The 20,508-nt window shown below is 33.3% G+C and overlaps 1 protein-coding gene across 7 annotated transcripts in view; it reads left to right on the top strand.

The window, feature by feature from the left end:
• Positions 1-20,220, top strand: part of Ack-like (activated Cdc42 kinase-like) — a 31,671-nt gene extending 11,451 nt beyond the window's left edge. For 2 of the 7 annotated variants that reach the window (XM_090103964.1, XM_090103974.1), the window contains exons 6-27: positions 1,592-1,741; positions 2,348-2,496; positions 2,622-2,762; positions 2,972-3,131; positions 4,045-4,176; positions 4,420-4,517; positions 5,293-5,389; positions 5,692-5,925; positions 8,487-8,670; positions 9,572-9,672; positions 10,342-10,443; positions 11,568-11,630; positions 12,047-12,127; positions 14,894-14,931; positions 15,010-15,144; positions 15,976-16,103; positions 16,269-16,315; positions 16,479-16,663; positions 17,925-17,973; positions 18,067-18,673; positions 19,288-19,400; positions 20,013-20,220. In XM_090103964.1, coding sequence (XP_089960090.1) covers positions 1,592-1,741; positions 2,348-2,496; positions 2,622-2,762; positions 2,972-3,131; positions 4,045-4,176; positions 4,420-4,517; positions 5,293-5,389; positions 5,692-5,925; positions 8,487-8,670; positions 9,572-9,672; positions 10,342-10,443; positions 11,568-11,630; positions 12,047-12,127; positions 14,894-14,931; positions 15,010-15,144; positions 15,976-16,103; positions 16,269-16,315; positions 16,479-16,663; positions 17,925-17,973; positions 18,067-18,673; positions 19,288-19,400; positions 20,013-20,219 — 3,201 coding nt within the window. In that variant the 3' untranslated portion in view covers position 20,220. The remainder of the gene's footprint in view (positions 1-1,591; positions 1,742-2,347; positions 2,497-2,621; positions 2,763-2,971; positions 3,132-4,044; positions 4,177-4,419; positions 4,518-5,292; positions 5,390-5,691; positions 5,926-8,486; positions 8,671-9,571; positions 9,673-10,341; positions 10,444-11,567; positions 11,631-12,046; positions 12,128-14,893; positions 14,932-15,009; positions 15,145-15,975; positions 16,104-16,268; positions 16,316-16,478; positions 16,664-17,924; positions 17,974-18,066; positions 18,674-19,287; positions 19,401-20,012) is intronic. The other 5 variants (XM_090103981.1, XM_090104005.1, XM_090103989.1 and 2 more) reach the window with 5 other exon arrangements.
• Positions 20,221-20,508: the final 288 nt, after the last annotated feature.

Below are 20,508 nucleotides of genomic sequence, written 5' to 3'. Positions count from 1 at the left end.
TACCAGATTGTTGAGCGTTTGGAAGACGACGAAGAAAGCATCATAGATAGTTCCGATGAAGATGAGGTAGACGAGGATGTGATCCAGAGTGACCACAACTCAACCAAATGTGTGCTAACTATAACGTCGGCAGACGAACAAAAAGATGGCCTATGGTTATATTTACCACACTGCCTAGGGCCATACAAAAACGGCAAAAAAATGCTCAAGTTCAGGATCCTAGCCCCACTTCCAGAGGTGGTCCATCGACAACTTATAAAAGGTGTCATATCTGTCCAAGGTCAAAGGATAAAAAATAAGATTTATCTGTGCCAAATTCCACCAGCAAGTTTGTCACGACCATTCCACTATGATATGTGATAAATGTATTGAATAAAAAGGTCCTAAATTTAAAGTTTCATCTTTAAAAGTTTATAATATTTATATTGATTAAAGATAGTATTATAATTTAGAACAATGTTGTCTCTTTCTAATTTTTATAATAAAAATAAAAGTATGTCATTAAAAATATGTTTTATTGTACCTTTAAAATTGGGGTTAAATATACCCCACGCGAGCGTAAGTGTAACTAAATGGACGCGAGTAATTAAGGGCTAAGTTATGCATTCGCATTGGGATGTACAATCTGATTAGAAAATAATGAGGACAACATATACATAGCTTTGATTTTAATTCAACAGATACAATTAATACAATCTTTCTGAAATATTGTTTCCTTCTGGGATTTTAATGTAGATTTACATCCGTAAACCGAACAGTTTGTGCGCGCCATAATAGAATATGTACGTACCTATGTATAATAAAATTATTACACAAAAAATACGACTGCGTCATCCTTTCGCGCTAGGTAAAGCAAACTAAGCGTGTTTGCTTTACGCGGCCCGCGTCGCCCGACCCCCGCCAGTTCTCCTCCGTTTCTCTGCACAAGTACATTCGTCGCACTACTGTAGGAAATAATGGTAATACTGTGCCCTTACTGTTCATCGTAAACGTCGTCACTTCGATCCACCAAGTTCTATATAATAATCCATTCTGACTTCTAATATTTCTCTCTGTGCTCCGAACTACATAAGTTATCGTTTTTAAGACCAGAATTGCAATCTATACTAATATTTTAAAGCTGAAGAGTTTGTTTGTTTGAACGCGCTAATCTCAGGAACTACTGGTCCGATTTGAAAAATGCTTTCGGTGTTAGATAGCCCATTCATTGAGGAAGGCTATAGGCTATATATCATCACGCTAAGACCAACAGGAGCGGAGTCACGCGGGTGAAACCGCGGAGCGTAGCTAGTAATTTATATATTTATCCACTTACTGGAAATAGTCAAATACAGCGTTCAACCCAATTAGTAATGAATATTTCGTACTAGCGGTCCGCCCCGGCTTCGCCCGTTATTTATATTTTCTCTACATAAGAACCATCCTCGTACTTCAAGGAATATAATAAAAAAAGAATTATCGAAATCGGTTCAGCCGTTCTCAAGTTATGCGCTTACCAACATATTTTGGGATTCATTTTTATATTATAGATTATAATTTATAACCACAAATCATCAAACCCAACTTGCTGCAATTGTAAAAATGTTTGCAGATACAAGTAGCTATAAAATGTCTCGGAAATGAGCGTATGACTTCGAACTCTACGGAATTTCTGAAGGAAGCCGCCGTGATGCATAGTATTGATCATCCTAATATAGTCAGGCTTTATGGGGTTGTATTACACCTAGACTCGTTGATGTTGGTAAGTTATCATTCTAATATCAAATTTATGCGTATGTTTTGTAATTGTATACCTACTTTTGCTCACCGCAAACACGGTAATAATAGAGATATTATTACCGTGCCACAAATAATGCAATGCTGCCTTTAGTTCAGTATCAATTTGTATGTTTACTGAATTTGTTTATTTATACATTTGAATAAATAACTGGTCGTTGGATACACGTGTGACTGTGTGTAAAGGATGATTCTCGGTAACGCGCGACCGTGTCGCGACCGGGCCGTGCCCCGTCCTTGCCCCAGCCGGGGCACGATCAAACATTATTGTATACCTTTTGTATGAGTGAATCATGTTTAAATTCAATCATTTTTCCGTTATTCTGAAAATAAAATACAGTCACATTTTCACATGAACTTTAAAAGGAAATATGCAGACAAAGCGATGCTTGTTGCGCAAATTATATAGTATATCAATTAAATTGTTGAAGTTGGTTTTGTAATGACTTGATACTTGATATGGGATAAAAATATAAAATATTTCTCTACTATTTCGGCACACAACTGACTTTATACATATTATGATGTTATTTGGGTTGACTGAGAATGTTTAATTAATCAATTATTTTAGGTCACAGAGTTAGCACCACTGAGATCCCTATTAGAATGCCTCCGGGAGGTTACATTCCGGACGAATTTTCCAGTACTAAATCTTTGTGAGTTTGCAGAACAGATCTGTGATGGAATGACTTATTTAGAAAATAAAAGACTGATTCATAGGTGAGTGATCTATTTGGCGATTTTTTATTTACCTTTGAATGAACGTTATATGGGTAACAATGAAATAAATATCCATCATGAATTTCTAAGATTTTCCGAACAATATAGTATGAATAATTTTACAGGGATCTTGCGGCCAGAAATATTTTGGTATTTAGCAAGGATAGGGTTAAAATCTCAGATTTTGGATTGTCACGGGCATTGGGGGTAGGGAAGGATTACTACCAAACCAATTATAATGTCAACCTGAAGCTACCCGTCGCTTGGTAAGTTAATCATAATTTCATAAGAGTTGATGTTATTAATATTTTCCTTTTGTAAACTAATATGTTCCACTTAAATGCCTCAATAATATAATAGTCTACACTTACCTCAATATCAGTCAATTTTACCTTTTTTCGAGACTTTCCTCAATATATTTCTCATATAGAAATTCATCACAAAGGGCTATTTCTAAATATAATTTTAACAAAAGGTGTGCTCCGGAATGTATTCTGTATCTGCGCTTCACTACATCGAGCGATATATGGGCGTTCGGGGTGTGTATGTGGGAAATGTTCACTTACGGGTTTCAACCGTGGGCGGCCTTTTCCGGACAACAGATACTTGAAGCCATTGATTCGCCTAACTACCAGGTTGCTATTTTTATTATATATTCAATATTGGCTGAAATATTTTTTACGTCGTTACCGTTGCTATGTTATGTACGATTTAATACCGCACAGGTAAATTGTGAATAGTTATTGGGTAAATTTCACATTTTAGGACTCGAAGAAGTGCTCTCAACCTATAATTACTTATTCCCTGAAAACTTTTACATTCATAGTAAAATATACCTATCGCAGAGCTTTATAATATTTCATATTGATATTGTAACTTTTGCGTTTTTATCATTTCAGCAAATACAATAACATGATTTTATGTTTATTGACTCAATATTCCATAAAAACAACTCCCACTTTAACAGGATTATGCTTGTTTTGATCTGCGAATGTCACGACCTCTCATCACCCACGCTCCTTCTTGTTACATTAATCAATACCTTTCATTGCATAGAGACGCAATATATTTTATTAACAACCTTTACAATTGCTATGCTTTTAATAAAATTGATATTCAATCTGATTATGTTATGATATTCTGTAAGAGTTTGTTATGATATTAATCCGATTAGAGGATAAACTAATCGTACTGAGTAATTTTATTTTATTTTTCGTAATACTGGGTGGAAAATTTATAGGTACCTACTTACCTTATGAGAGAAATTCTGTTTCTTAAATAAAGTCAGCTTTCCTGCATCGATTATCGAGATATTTTATTACATCAAAGAATCTTAGCTTAGCTTGAGTTAATCTAATGAGTTATACGTTTTAGGTAAACAGTGACTATAACCCACAATTTCTTTATGGGCATTTGGTTGGTCTTAATGATCATTTCCACAAAAGTTTGGTATACTTGAATAAATCAATGATAGAGTTTCATTTTGATGCATATCGTAGGGCGTAGTACGGGGGATGGAAACAGATTTAATGTTTATTGACTTTTTAGAGGTTGGAGCGCCCAGAATGCTGCCCTGAAGAATACTATGCTTTGATGTTGCAATGCTGGGCACATGATCCCAATGATCGGCCAACATTCAAGGATGTGAAAATACGATTGATGGCAATAAAGCCTCCAGAGGTAAGTTCTGGTCAATATAAAGGAAATTTTTTCAAACACGCACAAGCAAAATCTTATTTTTGAAACACTTTAAAAAAAAGTAATTTCCCTGGTTTTTATTTCTAAATAGGTAGTGTATATGCTGCGTTTCTATAAGAGGAAAGGAAATCTACTACTACTGTAGTATTTAAATATAATTAAAGTTCTATAGTATCTATTGATCTTAATTTAGATACATGGTCATGTATTTTCTTCACTTTTTAGGTAGAGGCTACTTGCACCTATGTAAAACCAGAGGATGGTCGTCGATCAAGTTTCCTCGAATACAAAACTGGCCAAAAAATAACTGTGCTGGCCAAAGAGTGAGTGTGAACTCATAACAATAAATTTAAATAACGAAATCAATAAAAAAAAAATCTCGTGCAACTAGAAATTGGTTGTTAGCAAAAATAAAATTTAAGGTTTCTTCTTTCATGATGTATATTTCAGCAGTTAAAACGTTCAGGATTAAGATAATACATAATTTAATAATTTATATCCAATATACAGGGTGTAATCGTTAACTGTGCACAAGCGATTATTCCGTAACTGTTGCAAATATCCAAAAACTTTAAACTGATATCGAAAGTACTTAACCTAATGAGTAAAATGGCCAAAATAAATTTTAAAAAATAAAACGATAATTATCCAAAAATGTAACATTAACCGCTCCCGTACAATTTATTTCCCATACAATTTGTATTCATAGCAGATTTTCGAAGTGACGGACGTCCTCATTGTGCAATACAATGAGGAGCTCTATTTACAGTTTCTAAATGAACTTCCCTTCAAATCTGCGAAGTAATTAAAGCAAAAAACCAAAAAAAAAGAAAGAAAAAGCTAAAATCTTTCATATCTCATACTAAATGTATGGGAGGGTTTAAAGTTATTTTTTTTAGATATTTCTCGTTTTATTTAAAAAAATGTATTATGGCCATTTTACTCATTGGGTTAAGTACTTTAGATATCAGTTTAAAGTTTTTTGATACTTATCTGTTATAGTTACGGAATAATCACCTGTGCACACTTAACGATTACACCCTGTATATACGGAAACATGATATTGAGCTTTAAAATTATGAACTTTTTTTAATACAGAGACTACACTCATTCGGCCATGTGGTATGGAGTGTTACCAGGAGGCACTTGTGGACTATTTGATCCGAACAATACAAAGCCATGCGTAAAGGTTGAGGTAAAACTGAATAATAAAGAATAAAACAGCAAGCATGTCCATTCAAGTTTTACTCATTACTTTGCTCCTTCCCCTGGACCATGCATACATCTTTGACTAATATTTCTCCTCCTCAATAACAGATAACTCAATCACACTGTGACATTATCATCCCATTCTTGTTGACGACCAGACGTATAGAATTAACGAACAGTTTTCGAAATTCCCTTTTGTCTTATATTAGATTTCTTAAAATGTTTCAAATTGTTAAAAAAAAAGAAAAAAGAATAGCTGGTCGTAAACGAGACACGTTTGTTACCCAGAACGCACGCTCATTCGCGTCCGGTTCATACACGACGCGCGAGTCGCGCTCTGCGAACCGCTCGTTCCGCTCGACGCTGTTGCGCTCGGACGCCAAGCGGCACACGTACACCGGCAAGCGCTCGCTTCAGCACTGCATGATATCGGGCCCGCAGGGCGACGTCAAGCACACGGGCCACGTGGGCCTGGACGGCGCGTTCTTTGGCGACATTGCCTTCCTGGATGTCGCCGGATGCGTAAGTGCCGTGGCTTGAAACGCGATGTTTTTTGTTTTAAATTTGTTTTTTCTTTTTCGTTACTTTCAAGAAGATTGCAACCACAGTTGACAGATACATACAGTTAGGAAACTAAGCCCATGTGATGAAATAATGACGTAAGCACTGTTGAAGTATAGCTTACTGCTGCTACCTGGGCTGTTACCTTTTTGATATTTAACCGACTTCAAAAATAAAGGAGGAGGTAGTCAATTCAGCCGGTATATTTTGTTTGATTTTTTTTAAAGTTGCATTTGTGGTAATTTTGAGATCGAAACCCGTAAAGATACAATAATAGTGTCCTTTTTTGTGGCTAAGATATTAATTTGCAATAAGAAATAATCCACCTGCATACCTGCTAGTAATGGACGCAGAACGCTATTTAATGTACCAATTGTTTTAGCTCTATATTTTGTACTTATATTCAACAATTATTTTTAACCAGTATTTGCAATAAAATTTATATTATTATGTAAACTTAATTATTTTAAAACAAAAAATTAAACCAAATTCGTAAAAACAAATATGCAAAAATAAATTAATATAATTATTTTTAGAGGAGCGTAGACGGTAGAATCTCTTCCTTTTTGTTAATTTAGGATGAAAAAAAGAACAATTTGTCAGGCTAGTGCTGACGTGATGTGGTGACGTGACGATTATCGATAAAAATATACTTTTTATGTATTTATATTTATATACAAATCATATGAAGAGAATTATGTTTCACTTTAAAACTACTTTGAATAATTATTCTAAAGAAGTCTTAAAAGCTAACACAGCAAAACCACGCTCGCATTCCGTTCCCATGCGAACGGCGTAGTCAGCAGTTTGCTGTTAGGGCCGGGACGTAACAAGAGACACAACATCATCATACAAGATTTTTAAGTTAGATTTTTTTTTAGAATGAAAAGAATGAACATAGTGGAATTGACTATCTGTAGCTAACATTTTGATGAAAAATATTTTAGTATAATTTGAACTCGTTCTTTCATGTCTACAGAAATTAAAAATTAACCTTGTTTTAATTTGTCGGCACGTCAGGGATTTATATGTTTATTGAAAGGCCTATAAACAATCGATATTTACTTAATGTGAAAGTGTGTCGTGCACATAACTTTTACTCACACATCGAAAATGTTACCAACATATTATACAAACTTTTTTTCTATAATATGTTTCTTTGTCTTTCAAAATCTGTGGATGTGTCACCCACTACTATCGATCCCCCTGAATACCTACCCTTATGATTCTCGTAAACACACTTGCTTGTGTGCGTGAGCCATTCCGAACGTTTTGTATGAAGTTCCCTTACTGTATGTATCTGTATATTGTGTTACAACGATAATAGATTGCAGAATAGTTTACTATGAGTTGTAATTATTATTTTTTTCGTATTGTCCTAAATTGTGATTTCATTATTTTCAAATATCAAAGTCAAAGTGCAAACACGAAGGAGGTTCTCAATTAGAATGTTTTTTTTTTATGTATTTGGTTTACTCGTTATTCCATAACGCCGTGGGCTTTCAAACGATTTATGTGATTCCTTTTGCGTTTGATGGGATTTAGTAATTTGCTCCAATTTTAGAATCTTGAGCTTTTTCCCTCTTCGGCAACGACCGTGATATGTTTTTGGAGAAAACAATTATAAAGTATTGACTACATTGTTAGTATCTTGTAGTCTCGCAGGAAACAAGTTGTACATATTTATTTAATGAAATCGTTTTTGAATTTGTTCTATTGAATAGTCCTACCAAGTTAAAAGTTTGTCGGCTCGTAGTATTACAAGTACATTAGTTGATTTAAAGTAGGGATATAAATGTCTTATGGTTCTACCAGAGATTTAGCCAATTACAATATTTAGTTAAAGCTGATAATGTCGTTTCGGTTCAGGAAAGAGAAAATTTGTAATGTCTCATTTATAGTGAGTAGGTAGGTCTTGAATCTTAGATCATTATTTTCAGCACAATTTCATTATGTTTACAGAAACAATGCTATGGAAGGTTTTTATTCAACTTTTATCCATTCTGTACCCATTTACAGGTGGTTACAAAATACTTTTGTGCATGAATATTATATTTTGTAAGCTTTCCGTTCGTTACCATTTCTTTATTTCTTATACATTTTATCATTATTTGTTTCCATGACACCCACAATTTTTTATCATCCCTCGGTATTACACCTCAAGCACAATAGATGAATTTACCTGTGTAATTTGCCTTTCAAGTTATATTTGGTTACCATGATAAAGTAAAGCTTAACATATTTATTCTATATCAAGAACAATTTTAAGTAGTACCTATTACGTATTTTAGAAAGCCTCGTGGAAATTTTGAACATTTGAAATGAAAATAATATAAAAAAAGATATCACGCATTAGATACTCGTGTATATTTATTTATATCTTGTAACTTGAGCAATTGACATTGTATTTTTAAGTTCAAAAAATTGAATACTAAAAGTTATAATTCAATAATAATTGCTCGTGGTATTGGGAACGTATATACTGATGATGAATTCAATAATAAAAGAAACATACACAACAGCCTCCGCGCCAGATCGTGGCGCCATACAAGCCGTCGGACGACTTGGAGCAAGTGCCGCTGATCAACCCGAACTCGCCATCACACCTGGTCGGCACCACGTGCATCGCTTACCCGCTGCTGACGTCACACAACGTGCCCAGTGGCTGCTCGGGCTCCGGCTCTGGCGGGGACAAACGTGACAATCGTAAGTTAATTCATATGCGTTAGTTTTCAATTAAATTTCATTTTTTTAAGCTATTGCATAGCTTCTATCGCGGGCCTTGAGCGCGGGGACCGAATCGAGAAATTCCGTAACGAAAAAACCTTACGCTCCCCACTCCGACGGACACGGAGGTGTGGCTTGAAGGCATGCTATGCAATAGCTTTACCGCGGCAGTCCCCGAGTACCACACGTCTTTTTTTTTAATATTTTGTATGACATTGTGGAGAAGGAGAGTTGGATGTGCCGACCCCACACTGAACCTAACGAATACACCGATAAAATAGATAAGGGAAGTTAATTGAAGAAATTCGAACAAAATAAACTAAATCTATGTATAGAAGAAAATCGTGTTAATTACCCCACTCCAAGTCATGAACCAAGAACCAAGAATGAGTTTAGTTTTTGAACTTTTTTGCGTCAGAATTATTTGGGTAATAATTCTAAAATATTTTCAAAACATTTAAAATGTCTTCTTTATTGATTTAATTCTAGAGATTTCTGTAAGTGTACACATTTACGGTTTAAACGTATTGAACTTCGTTGGTAATATAAAATACTACAGGTCCGCCCCGGCTTCGCCCGTGGTACATATTTCGCAATAAAAGGTAGCCTATGTCCTTTCTCGGGTATCAAAATATCTCCATACCAAATTTCATGCAAATTGGTTCAGTAGTTTAGGCGTGATTGAGTAACAGACAGACAGACAGAGTTACTTTCGCATTTATAATATTAGTATGGATTTATGGTCAAAACTATCACGATATGGAATTGTCCTTTTATTTAGTGTAGAAATAGGTACAAAAAAAATATAATTATTATTTTTTCATACATGTTTTGAAATAATTTCGCGCTTATTATAATTAATTTAATATTATGATTATAGGTGATTCAAAGGATTCAAAAGATTCGAAGCCAGGTAAAGCTTCCAAGAAGAGTTCCAAGTCCAAAAAGGAAGAGTCAAGCGGCAAGAGCCTCTTAAGCAAGGTAAGAAAATGAATCAATATTATTGTTAACTAGCTTTACCGCGCGGATTCATCCGCATTACTCCGCTCCTGTTCGTCTTAGCATGATGATATATAGCCCATATTACTCGTGGATAATGTAGCTTTCGAATGGTGAAAGAATTTTTAAAATCGGTCCAGTAGTTTATGAGCCTTTTCATTACAATCAAACAAACAAATAAAGTTTTCCTCTTTATAATATTAGTGTAGACAAGTGAAAAAAGTTTCTATGCTGTAGTTGAAAATGTAATCACTTATGAGTAAAATTTTGTTACAATTTCGGAAATTGTTGTATGCAATAAACAAAGTGACTTTCAGTAACTTATAGCAGGCTTAGTAGTGGAGAAGATTTCCCCACTATAAAAAAAAAGGCTTCGTAGTGGAGGCTAGGGTTTTCGGATACCCGGACTTTTTTCGTACCCGGGTATTATTTTTTTTGATACCTGGGTATCGCATTTTTTTTTTTCAAATAAAACAACGCAAAATTTGTTGCAGTATGCTTATTTTTATTAGGACTACAAAAAAAAAATCAAAGTCAAAAGTTTAATAATAAGCAACTTAAAAATAAAAATTAAATTTTTCAGAAATAACAATACACATCTCCTACAATTGTGAATATGAAGTATTAACCAATTTTGGTTTATTTTAAAAGGTGAAATCTGCTACTCTTGGCCGTTCCCACAAACAAACTGAGGATACTGCAGCCAAGAGCTCAGAGGCCCACGAGTACCATGAAATCTCGGACACTGATACTGTAAGTATTATTTTTGTTTAATAAACTTATATAATGCTTCTGTGTCTTTTTACTTTGTTGATACAGATCCTTATCATATTTAAATTTTAAACAATTATCATTGATTTCATTTGATGTGTTCATTTGTTGGTAAAAACCAAAGTCACTTTCCACTCTCCTTAATCCTTAAAACTACCCAACAGATTTTACTGCTTTCTTTAATACATACAATGGTTCTCGAAGAAGGTTTTAGTATTTAACTTGTTAAGTATGAGACAACAACGGTCGAAAAAGCGTGAGGAATGAAATTTATACATTTTTTTTATTTAATTTTTTAATTTTCTAATCTGAAAGAAAAAAACGTGCAAAACTTGAAAAAATTAAAATGATACAATGGTTAAATACCAGTATTTGAATAATAACAACATTTATGACTAGCTGCTCCGCGTGGTTTCACCCCCGTGGCTCTAGATATGTACATCTACTTTTACATAGATAATATTAATTGATTTTGGAACAAAATTATAATTTTAATTTAATTGAACTTTAAATTACTTTACTCTTTCAAAGGACAAAAACTAACAAGCTCAATCGACTTCGAAAAGCCAAATTGAGACATTAGTATCCTGTTCCTTTTCATTGTTGTATTGTTTGTTGCTTATTTTTTGATGTTATTTTTGTTCATTTTTTTGTATAACGTTAGAGGTTCATGAGGAGCACTGGATGGAAGCTGGTAATCCTTATTATCTCAAACGTTTGTAAGTATGAATGGATGTTAGTTAACTTAGGCTCAAACAACTGAGCAAACCTGCATAAAATTTGGCCCAGAGATATATTATATCTGTGTGCCAATTTTTGAAGGGAAAACTTCTTTAGCAGCGTTGAGCATTTTTTCTGTAATGGGTATAAAATCTTAAACTCGCGTCAGGACACGTGACCTGATCGAAAAAGCGTAAGACGGATACCATTCCAAAATATCAAACATGCTCAACGTTAACAATCAAGTTTTCACTTCTGCCCGGAGTGCAACCCGTCTTTTTTTATGAGTACGTAGGGAACCATGCGAAGTCGCGGGCAAAGATAGTATAATCATGGTCTAGTTTGTCTTAAGTTAAGTCTTATGGATATCTATATTATATTAACAGGAGAGTACAGCAACAGATAATGCTAGAGCTGAAGTAGCAGCGCCAGATAGTCCCGGTATACCAGTGGGTATCCATTTTATTTATACAGCACAGTCTGAAATTAGCGGGTTTGGTGAAGATAATATCATATAGCTCACAAAAACAGTTCGTGTATCAATCCTAGCTTAGCATTTGTATGCTTGCGCTAGGAGCTTTTTTTTGTTTTTTTTTATCACTCTAATTTTGATATTTATAAATAGTTATTTTAGAGTAAAAAACAAAAATCACCATAGTTCCCTAGCCTAGCATTAAAAAAATGATAAGTGTTTGTTAAAATGGTTTAAATTACCAAACGTACGTCCTTTTCATTACTTACAATTTAAAACGGTAATTTGTTAAAAGTACGCGAATATCACGCAAGCTATGGGAATTTTTGTTCTTTAAGTTAGCTTAATGCGTTGTTAGATATAAAATAAAACTTGTATGTCCTAATTTTCCAGAAAACATACACTGACTTCAGTCAAAGTCTTCTCAATGAAATTGAGGTGATGTTTCGGAACCATGGTCAGCGAAAGGAAGACGTGAGTACCAATTTTAATGTAATCTTTGTTTTGTACTGAACATGTTCTCTGGGAAGGAACTGTCTTCCTTAACACAGGATTTTCCTAGCTAGGAAGACAGAGCCACACTGTTATTGTACTGCATTAATTTTTGTACTTAATAAAGATATTTTTTTTTTTCTATTAATTTAACCATACCACAACATACATTGGCAAAAAAAAACAATATTTATATTACTTTCAGAGCTACGATGTGGAATATTCGATCCATGAAACCGAATCAAATTATCGGTCGTATTATATTTAGTATCGTGGTCAATAAAAAACAAAAGTCTTTTAAAAGCGTGTGTATTCATTTTTAGCAGCTAAAACCGAATGGTATGTAAGTAAGGTTGATAAGTGTTTTAGCTCACCTAAACGATTTTTTTAGATCGCACAAGTTAAGAATGTTCGAAATATACCTCTAGATATAACGTTATGCGTAGTATAAGGTTATGGGTTAGTAAATAGCTAGTAGTTTCTGATACTGTACTTTAGTATTAAAACACTGAAATGTTGAAGCGTTATTTATTCCATTTTATTTCATACGCTTAATTACTTGATGTACAATGTACATAGTATAAGATATACGAGATATACCATTAGAAATACACCATATTCAACATCGTTTATTATACCATGAGTTCCATCGCTAAATTTGGAATTGTATAGAAGTACATTTTACCATTTTAGCCAGCACATAAAACGAACATCGCCTAGTATCAAATTTAGGACATTAATCATTTTAAAATTGTAACATTGTAACATCTTATAAAATGTAACCATCATTTTACTTTAGAATTTAGTATTAATATAATATGTAATTATAGTTTGTATAAAATTGATTTCTTATAAATCATATTTTTAAAGATTGTATCGATAAAAAGCAAATATCGTTATAGTAGAGCCATTTTAATAGGCAACATTTGACAGTTCAACAAAATTCAACAACGTAACCTAGTAACGACGACATAGAATAACATTATATTTCGTTTTGTTAGAACTGCACATTTGCTTAACTTTTTTCAATTATGATTACATATTTATAATAATAATGGTCGATACAAGTAACTAATTTAAAGATTTGATTTTACTGATAAAAATTCTAAACATAATAAACAATTTCTGAATTAAAGAACTGACGTCGCCTGATGAATTTTACAATTGAAATGTGTTTCAAGTTCGATTGACAAATGTTTCAAGTCCGTATCGATTTAACTTTTTTAGTAATGATTTTTTAGATATTGTGGTTTAGCGATTAACGATGTTAATTATTTGATCCACGGTACCCATTTATAAAAGAATCTATACCTACATTACTTGTATATTCCTATCACTGGACTTTTGTTGGGTTGAAAAGTTAATACAAAATTAATAGCGATACTACAGCTATCTGTCTATAAGCTGTCGGACTACGTTTTGTATAGACGTAGTATAAGTAAAGCAAATTTTTTTAGTCCGAAGGAAACGAATAAAACAGATTTCATGTGTCGACAAAGCATTAGTTTTTCGCGAAAAAAATTATGTTGTAGCTCGGTATTTTCTAGATAGTCATTATTTGGGCGTTGCGCTCATCGCATCAACTTACATTTAAAGTATTTCTTTAAATTTCAATGAGGGAAATGAACTTCGGGGACGATACACTGGACGCCCTAAAAAGGAGGTAATACGTGAAAAGAAAAAATTCACAAAATAATTTTAGAAGACCACAAAGTGTATACAACTAGATAGCTGAGACTAAATATTATGTCAAATGAAGGTGATGGACCTATCTACACGAAGCTCACATTCAATATTCTGAGCAATATTCTATCTTTAATCAAGGCTGACATCCGAGTCTTATGATGTTCAATCGACTCCAAAGCATGTAAAGACATAGCAGTAGGCTGGCAAAGTTCAGGCGTCAATATTATGGGATGCGTATGGTATAATATTCATCGAAAAAAAGAAACTTTAAATAGAGACTACACCATAACATTTGTGGAGAGTTTGAAGCATGAAACCCCTTAGAAGCTCTTCTTTCTAGATTGTTGTTTTTTGAGGTTTATCAAGACAATGCAACGTGTCCCAAATTTTGCTCAGAAACTTTTTCCGAATCCACCCATTCTTCAGATCTGGTGTCCAGAAAGGTTTTCCTGTTTTTACGCTTCAAGAAAATGATCGCTGAAATGAATGTACCGTCAATATATTATAAATTCTAATAGGTTAATCGCTGAAACCGATGCCTTCTTAATGTCTAAAGACAAATTGTACTATAAAAATTGTATAGAAAAATTATATCACCATAATCATTGTATCGTCCTCGAAGGCAACTGTATTGAATAATCAAATTAAATTTGCTTTCTTTGTTTTCCTATCAACTTTTCAGCCCATCAATTACAACAGATATATTTTCTGTGTTAACAAGTACAGCCGGTTTCTATATAAGATGTGTATTTATTATATCGATCTAAACCTAGACGACGTTATTGTGTATTTGTGTTCGAATTATGTAAGAACACTGGCAGGTAAATATGTTCTTGGTAAACTTTTACGATGTAGGCCGTAGGGTATATGGGAAACAGAAAATAGGCAAGTTTCTGGTAGATGATAGTTAGCTAAAATACCTCACTAAAATGTTATCTAGTCCTGGCACTACCGTGTGTACAATATATTAGTTTGTTGTATTGTCATTTGTAGCGTTATTAGATGTTTTATTGATCTTTCTTAATATTTACTGAATAAACTATACGCATTATATATTTTCAGGGACAGTTCCAACAGGAGGAGGTCGCAACGGCTATCAGGTGTGTCTTAAATTATTGAAAATATAAATATGTAGATACGATAATTAGGGGCAGCATAATATTAAATGATTAATTTAGAAATGCTTTGGGCAGGACTCGTACACTGAGTAAGTCGGAGAAGAACAAGATTTACAGCACCATGAAGCCAATGTCGCCACAAGACGAGAGAACCCTGGAGACAGCCTGCGCTATGGCAAACGAGCTAACCGCCAAGTAAGTTGTTTCTTTTTCGAACCACTTTAAAAAAGGAGGGTTTTCTCAATTTTTAAATTTGTTTGATTTGTTACCTGAGAAATATCGACTGGGTGAACCGATCTTAATGATTCTTTTTTTTATTTAAAAACTAGTGTTGTCCTCATTTTTTTTGTCACCAGTAGTGTACATAATTCAAAAAGCTACAATTCGAAAAATACAAAAGGATAACATTCGCTGGCTTATATTTTTCTATTAATTATAAAAATTAAGCAAACTTATGTTCATGGTAAATTTTTCTAATACATATAAGCAATATCAATACCTGTGACTTAATATTCAAGTTAATTTAATAGGTACATTACAATAACGAAATAGAAAAACCATGAAATATTATTACTAAATAATAGCAAGACAATAACGTAATAAAATAATAATATGTATAACTATAACTGTGTTCTTATATATACTTAAACAACATTTTAAATTTCATTTCATCATTTATCATTTTTAAATTCATTTCATAAATAATAACAAATATTATTATAAAGGCTACACATCGGATCATAGGATTTTTCTGTGAGACCATATTCTTAATAAGTTGGTAAGTTAAGACCTACTTTGAACAATATTTCATGTAATGCAGGACAACATTGACAAAGATCTATTAAAGCCTAGTCTAATTTTGTATATGTATCTGTAAGTACCTAATTTTATTATTCGTTTTACTCAAAGCTTATCTCTTCCGTCGGCGATGTATTTAACTATTTATGATGGATATAAAGTATAAACATAATGTTTGATGTCCAAATTTATTTTTTAGATTTTCAAAAGTATTTTTATAAATTTCAGATCTATGAATGATTTGGGTGAGGATAAACAACCGACGTCCCCCAGTGAAAAGTCAAAATTCCACTTCAAGTTCCCGCTAGTGTCGCTGCATCATAGCAACCACCATGAAGCTGACAAGGAACCAACTGGTAACATTCACCTGAACTTGAATTATAATATTAATATTTCATATAAAGTATTGAATTTTACATGGTCGAACTATCAGATGCAACCGTTTTTTATTCACTGTAAGTATATTAAATATTAAAAAAAAATTACATTTAAATAACACGCGCATTAATTATTTCTTACAGCTAAACGGAACTTTAGCGAAGAAGCAAACAGCGTTCCTGACATTCAAGTAAGATTATAGAGTTGCTATCAAGACAGCACTTTTTATTTTTGTTTTTTTTTACTACCTACTCTTATTATAATTTACATTTTATCAAGTATTTTTTTTATACGTGATAAAATGAAAATAATAATAATTTTTGTTTTGTTTTGTTTTTGTTTGATTTTTACAGGCGTCCATAACAGAGGAATCCAAAATGGTATACGCGAGTTTAATTGAAGAGCCAACTCCCGCTCTATCGGTGATTAGTAGGTCACACGATATGTTGGCTAAGCCATCCACGATACCAAAAGAATCACCTAAAAATCAATATACACAATCACACTTCAATTCGTTACAGAAACCTGTGTCGGGAGGGTATGTAATAAAGAGATCAGTAGTCTCTATGGTTACTTGACTAACTTTAACCGCTTATTATCAACTAACACGTCTATAAATATTAATCTTAAAAGGGTATCATGGACGTCGAGTCTCTACGATTACTTGATTTATATCAACCGCTTGCAAACAACTAACAATCTAGTATTTTCTAGTGTTTGATTTTACGCGAGTATTATACATTTAGAAATTAAAGATTTTTTAATGGATTTTAGAATAAATCGCGTTTAAAATCCGTTAAAAAGTCCTTAATTTCTAATTAACAATCTATTAAAATTCATACTTGTCATATCAATAATTGTTTCAATTGTTCTTGAATCGTGTACGCCAAACCTCTACGTCTAAATTACACATCTTTTAAAATTCATATTATTACTGTAGCATCAAATACTTAAAATCGACGCAAAATTTTACTCAAACCGGATAAAGTTAAGTTCGATTCACCTATCCATTTTGTAACTTAGTAGACTTTACAAATTACACTAAAACACATTTATTTATTTTGATTTTATTTCTGATTTTGTTGTGCTGATTTTATAGTAATTAGCATGATGATCTTGCCTGAATACCTGTTAGATCCTGAAGCAACGCTGTTTTCTTGTTTAGCGTCGAACAAAAAAAAATCTTCAGTATTCACTTAAGGTGTCGACTATATTATATTATTTCATACTTTAAATTAATGTTAACATTATAATTCAAGTACAGATGAATGTTGTTGGTTCTTTGTCAGTTTCTTAGTGGTTGATGTAATGCAGCGACATCAGAGGAATGAAATGGAATTATGGCTTCTCAGAGACATTGGATGTTTATATTATGTATTGACAAGACGATAACAAGATTATTTAGAAGTCTTTATTCATTCATCATTGTACAAATTACATTCTTAATTTCTTTAGGATATTGGCTTAAATGAGAAAATTGGCATTATGTTGATTCGACAGTGAGAAATAAAAAAAAATTCTTAGATTTACCTATTCGAAAAGAGCAAAATGTAAAACTAGCAAACGAATGTTATCTGTAGACTGTAGTCTTATTCTATTTTCTACACTAATTAAGAGTCCAGTTACCTTCTAAAATATGTAAAAAATATATTTATGAGCATTTATTTCCTATCTCTTTGTTGGTGTAACAGTGCATATTTTAATTACTGGAAGAGGGCTTCTGTTAGACTAATAATAAACTCATGTTTCTTTCTACCAACTTGTGAATTACTAATTTATATTACCTAAATAAATTATAGGCTGGCGCTTGGAGACCCGTCGGCATCGATCACGACAATCGACAGCGATGTGAGTATAAAGCTATGTTGACTAACCCATTATTTTACATAAAAGGAAGTATTTACGTAGACTGAAACTAAATAAATTTTTATCAATCCTCAGGGTAATGAGCTACCCCTGCCACCGCGGTCAACAAAACCAAAGCTGGTTGACAAGCCGCGCCACTACAGGAAATACCCACTACGATTACCGGGACGTGACATCCCAGGTCCCATTTTGAACACCCCGGCTAACGTCCAGGCGTGCGCTATATACCAAAATACTAGAGCTCTGATGCGTAACGAGGAAAGAGAGGCCAGAGAAAAGGCACACCGTGAAGCAAAAGAAAAGGCACAAGCGGAGGCAAAGGCACTAGCTGAGGAAAAGGCACAAGCAGAAGCAAAGGCTAAAGCAGAGCAAGTGATTGCAAAAGCTGATGCAGAAGTGCAAGTTGAGGAAAAGGCACTAGCAGAGGCAATGGCACTGCCAGAGACACGAGCAAGGTCACGAGCTGCAGCAAAACCAGCAGAGGAGGAAAACGCTTCGGCTCTCGATCCCAGGAATCCGTTCGAACTTCCGACTTCGACTTATCCAGAAATAGAACTGCCTGACCTCTCTACGAACCCATTCAATTGCTACATAAGTAACTTGGACGCTAGCCTTGAGGAGGGGGAAGACCAGATATTCGAAGAGGTCTACCTTAAAGGTGAGGATCGCGACTACAAGCGTGGTAAGTAAGGTGAGTTTAACTTTCTAATACTACTAACATTATATACCACTCTTCATAGAAAAGATTAATTTGAAACTTAAATGTAAATAATGAACAGTCGAATGAAAAAAAAAATTAAATATTTATATATAGTCCGTGTTAACACCCTGACTTATTTTAATAATGTAATTAATATAGATAAATCTTTTCTATGTTACTGTTGTTAATTATTATTATGGTATTATTATTCTTATTACATATATATTCTGAATGCAATCGCAATTTTTTTCTGCAAGAATTTATTTTTAGAAATGATTTGAAAGTATATACTTAAATATTTTTGTATTTATAAAGTATCCGCTGTATGAATTAACCTTAACTAACACTATTAATTACTTAGTGCTGTAAGGCGAATTACATTTTTATGCACGTGGGCGCATGCCATTTTCAACCAAAATGCACTTTTGTGAAACCGCTTGGGGTCTGTCTATTACTAATTTTGATATCGCTAGTGAAAAGAATAACAAAAAGAAAAACAATTAATACAATCATTAAAAGATGAGATGGTACAGATTCTGTACACCTTTTCACCAATGCGTCGTAAAGCTACGTTAAAAAATAGGTTTATTTTCTAGATCACGTCTCAGTGGAGGATTTACTTCAATTCGCAGATAAAAAACCCTCCTCAAAACAACGCGGTGTCGAGTCCGACGAGGTCAGAATTATGAACAAAGTTCTTAAACAGCAGGTATGTACAACATTTTTGCTAGGACGCAATAAGTAAATAAATTTAAGCAAAGCCTAAATAAGAAGCAATAAGATTCACTATATTTCCAACCAATACTATAACCAACCTCTCAAAAGCATTACTTGTTTAACCAAATTTAAAGTAATGCATACCTATAACCGTCAGCCACACAGCACACGAACTATAAAAATCCCAAATGTATATTATTACTGGATAGGGCTCACGGCTACGCTCGCGATCGCGTAGTTAAAAAAATATAGGTTGTCATATTACATTATAACGTTAATAAAATAGCGCCATCTATCGGAATTTAAAATTGTGTTGAATGTTTCAAATGCGCCTAATAGTGAATCTCCCAGTGGATTCCCATTGGGAGTTGGAAGAGGACATGTTTTACTGAGGTAAAATGTAGCCTTTATCACTCACATACGATAAAATATCTCCCTTGCAACCTGTATGAAAGACAAGAAAACATACATACACCATTTCATATTTTTAATATTGTAGATAGTAAAGATTTTATGGAAAATGTTATTAATTTAATACCGCGATCTTTAAAGAGGCTATCAATTTACTTTTATCCAGTTATATAAATATATAATTTTGTTACAGGCATCTCCAGAGGAATGTTTAGAGGCTTTAGAGTTTACAGACTGGAATGTACATATCGCTATAAAGTTATTGAAAATAAAGACTGTGGTGGCGGGCGATACGGAAGTGACTTTTGATGAGTGCCTTCGGGAACTGGAAAGGTTCGATGGTGATGTCGCAAAGGCATCGTCGGCCATTGTGTTTAATAAAAAAGAAGATGATGGATAAACTTATAGTGTGTTTTATTTGGACTCAAATATGATTGGACGAAATATTCGTTTTTAAATGTAGTGTTTCAACTCTAAATGTGTTATTTTAATACAAAATATTATGTATGTACATATATAAATTATTAATATTTTATCTAGTTCTAAGGATAGCCCGAATGCATAGGGTACTACTAACTATGTTGATATTATAACATTATGAATGTTGTTATCGATGTGTAAGAATTTAGTAGACATTTTTTCAAATGTTATATAATAATAGTGTAACTATCTGTCCGTCTTATCTAAAA

Source organism: Colias eurytheme, chromosome 1, assembly GCF_061535395.1.
Source record: "Colias eurytheme isolate Ceu_HAF_F1 chromosome 1, ilColEury1 Martin Lab GWU primary, whole genome shotgun sequence".
Taxonomy (NCBI): Eukaryota; Metazoa; Arthropoda; class Insecta; order Lepidoptera; family Pieridae; genus Colias; species Colias eurytheme.
This window is presented reverse-complemented; position numbering and strand designations above follow the sequence as displayed.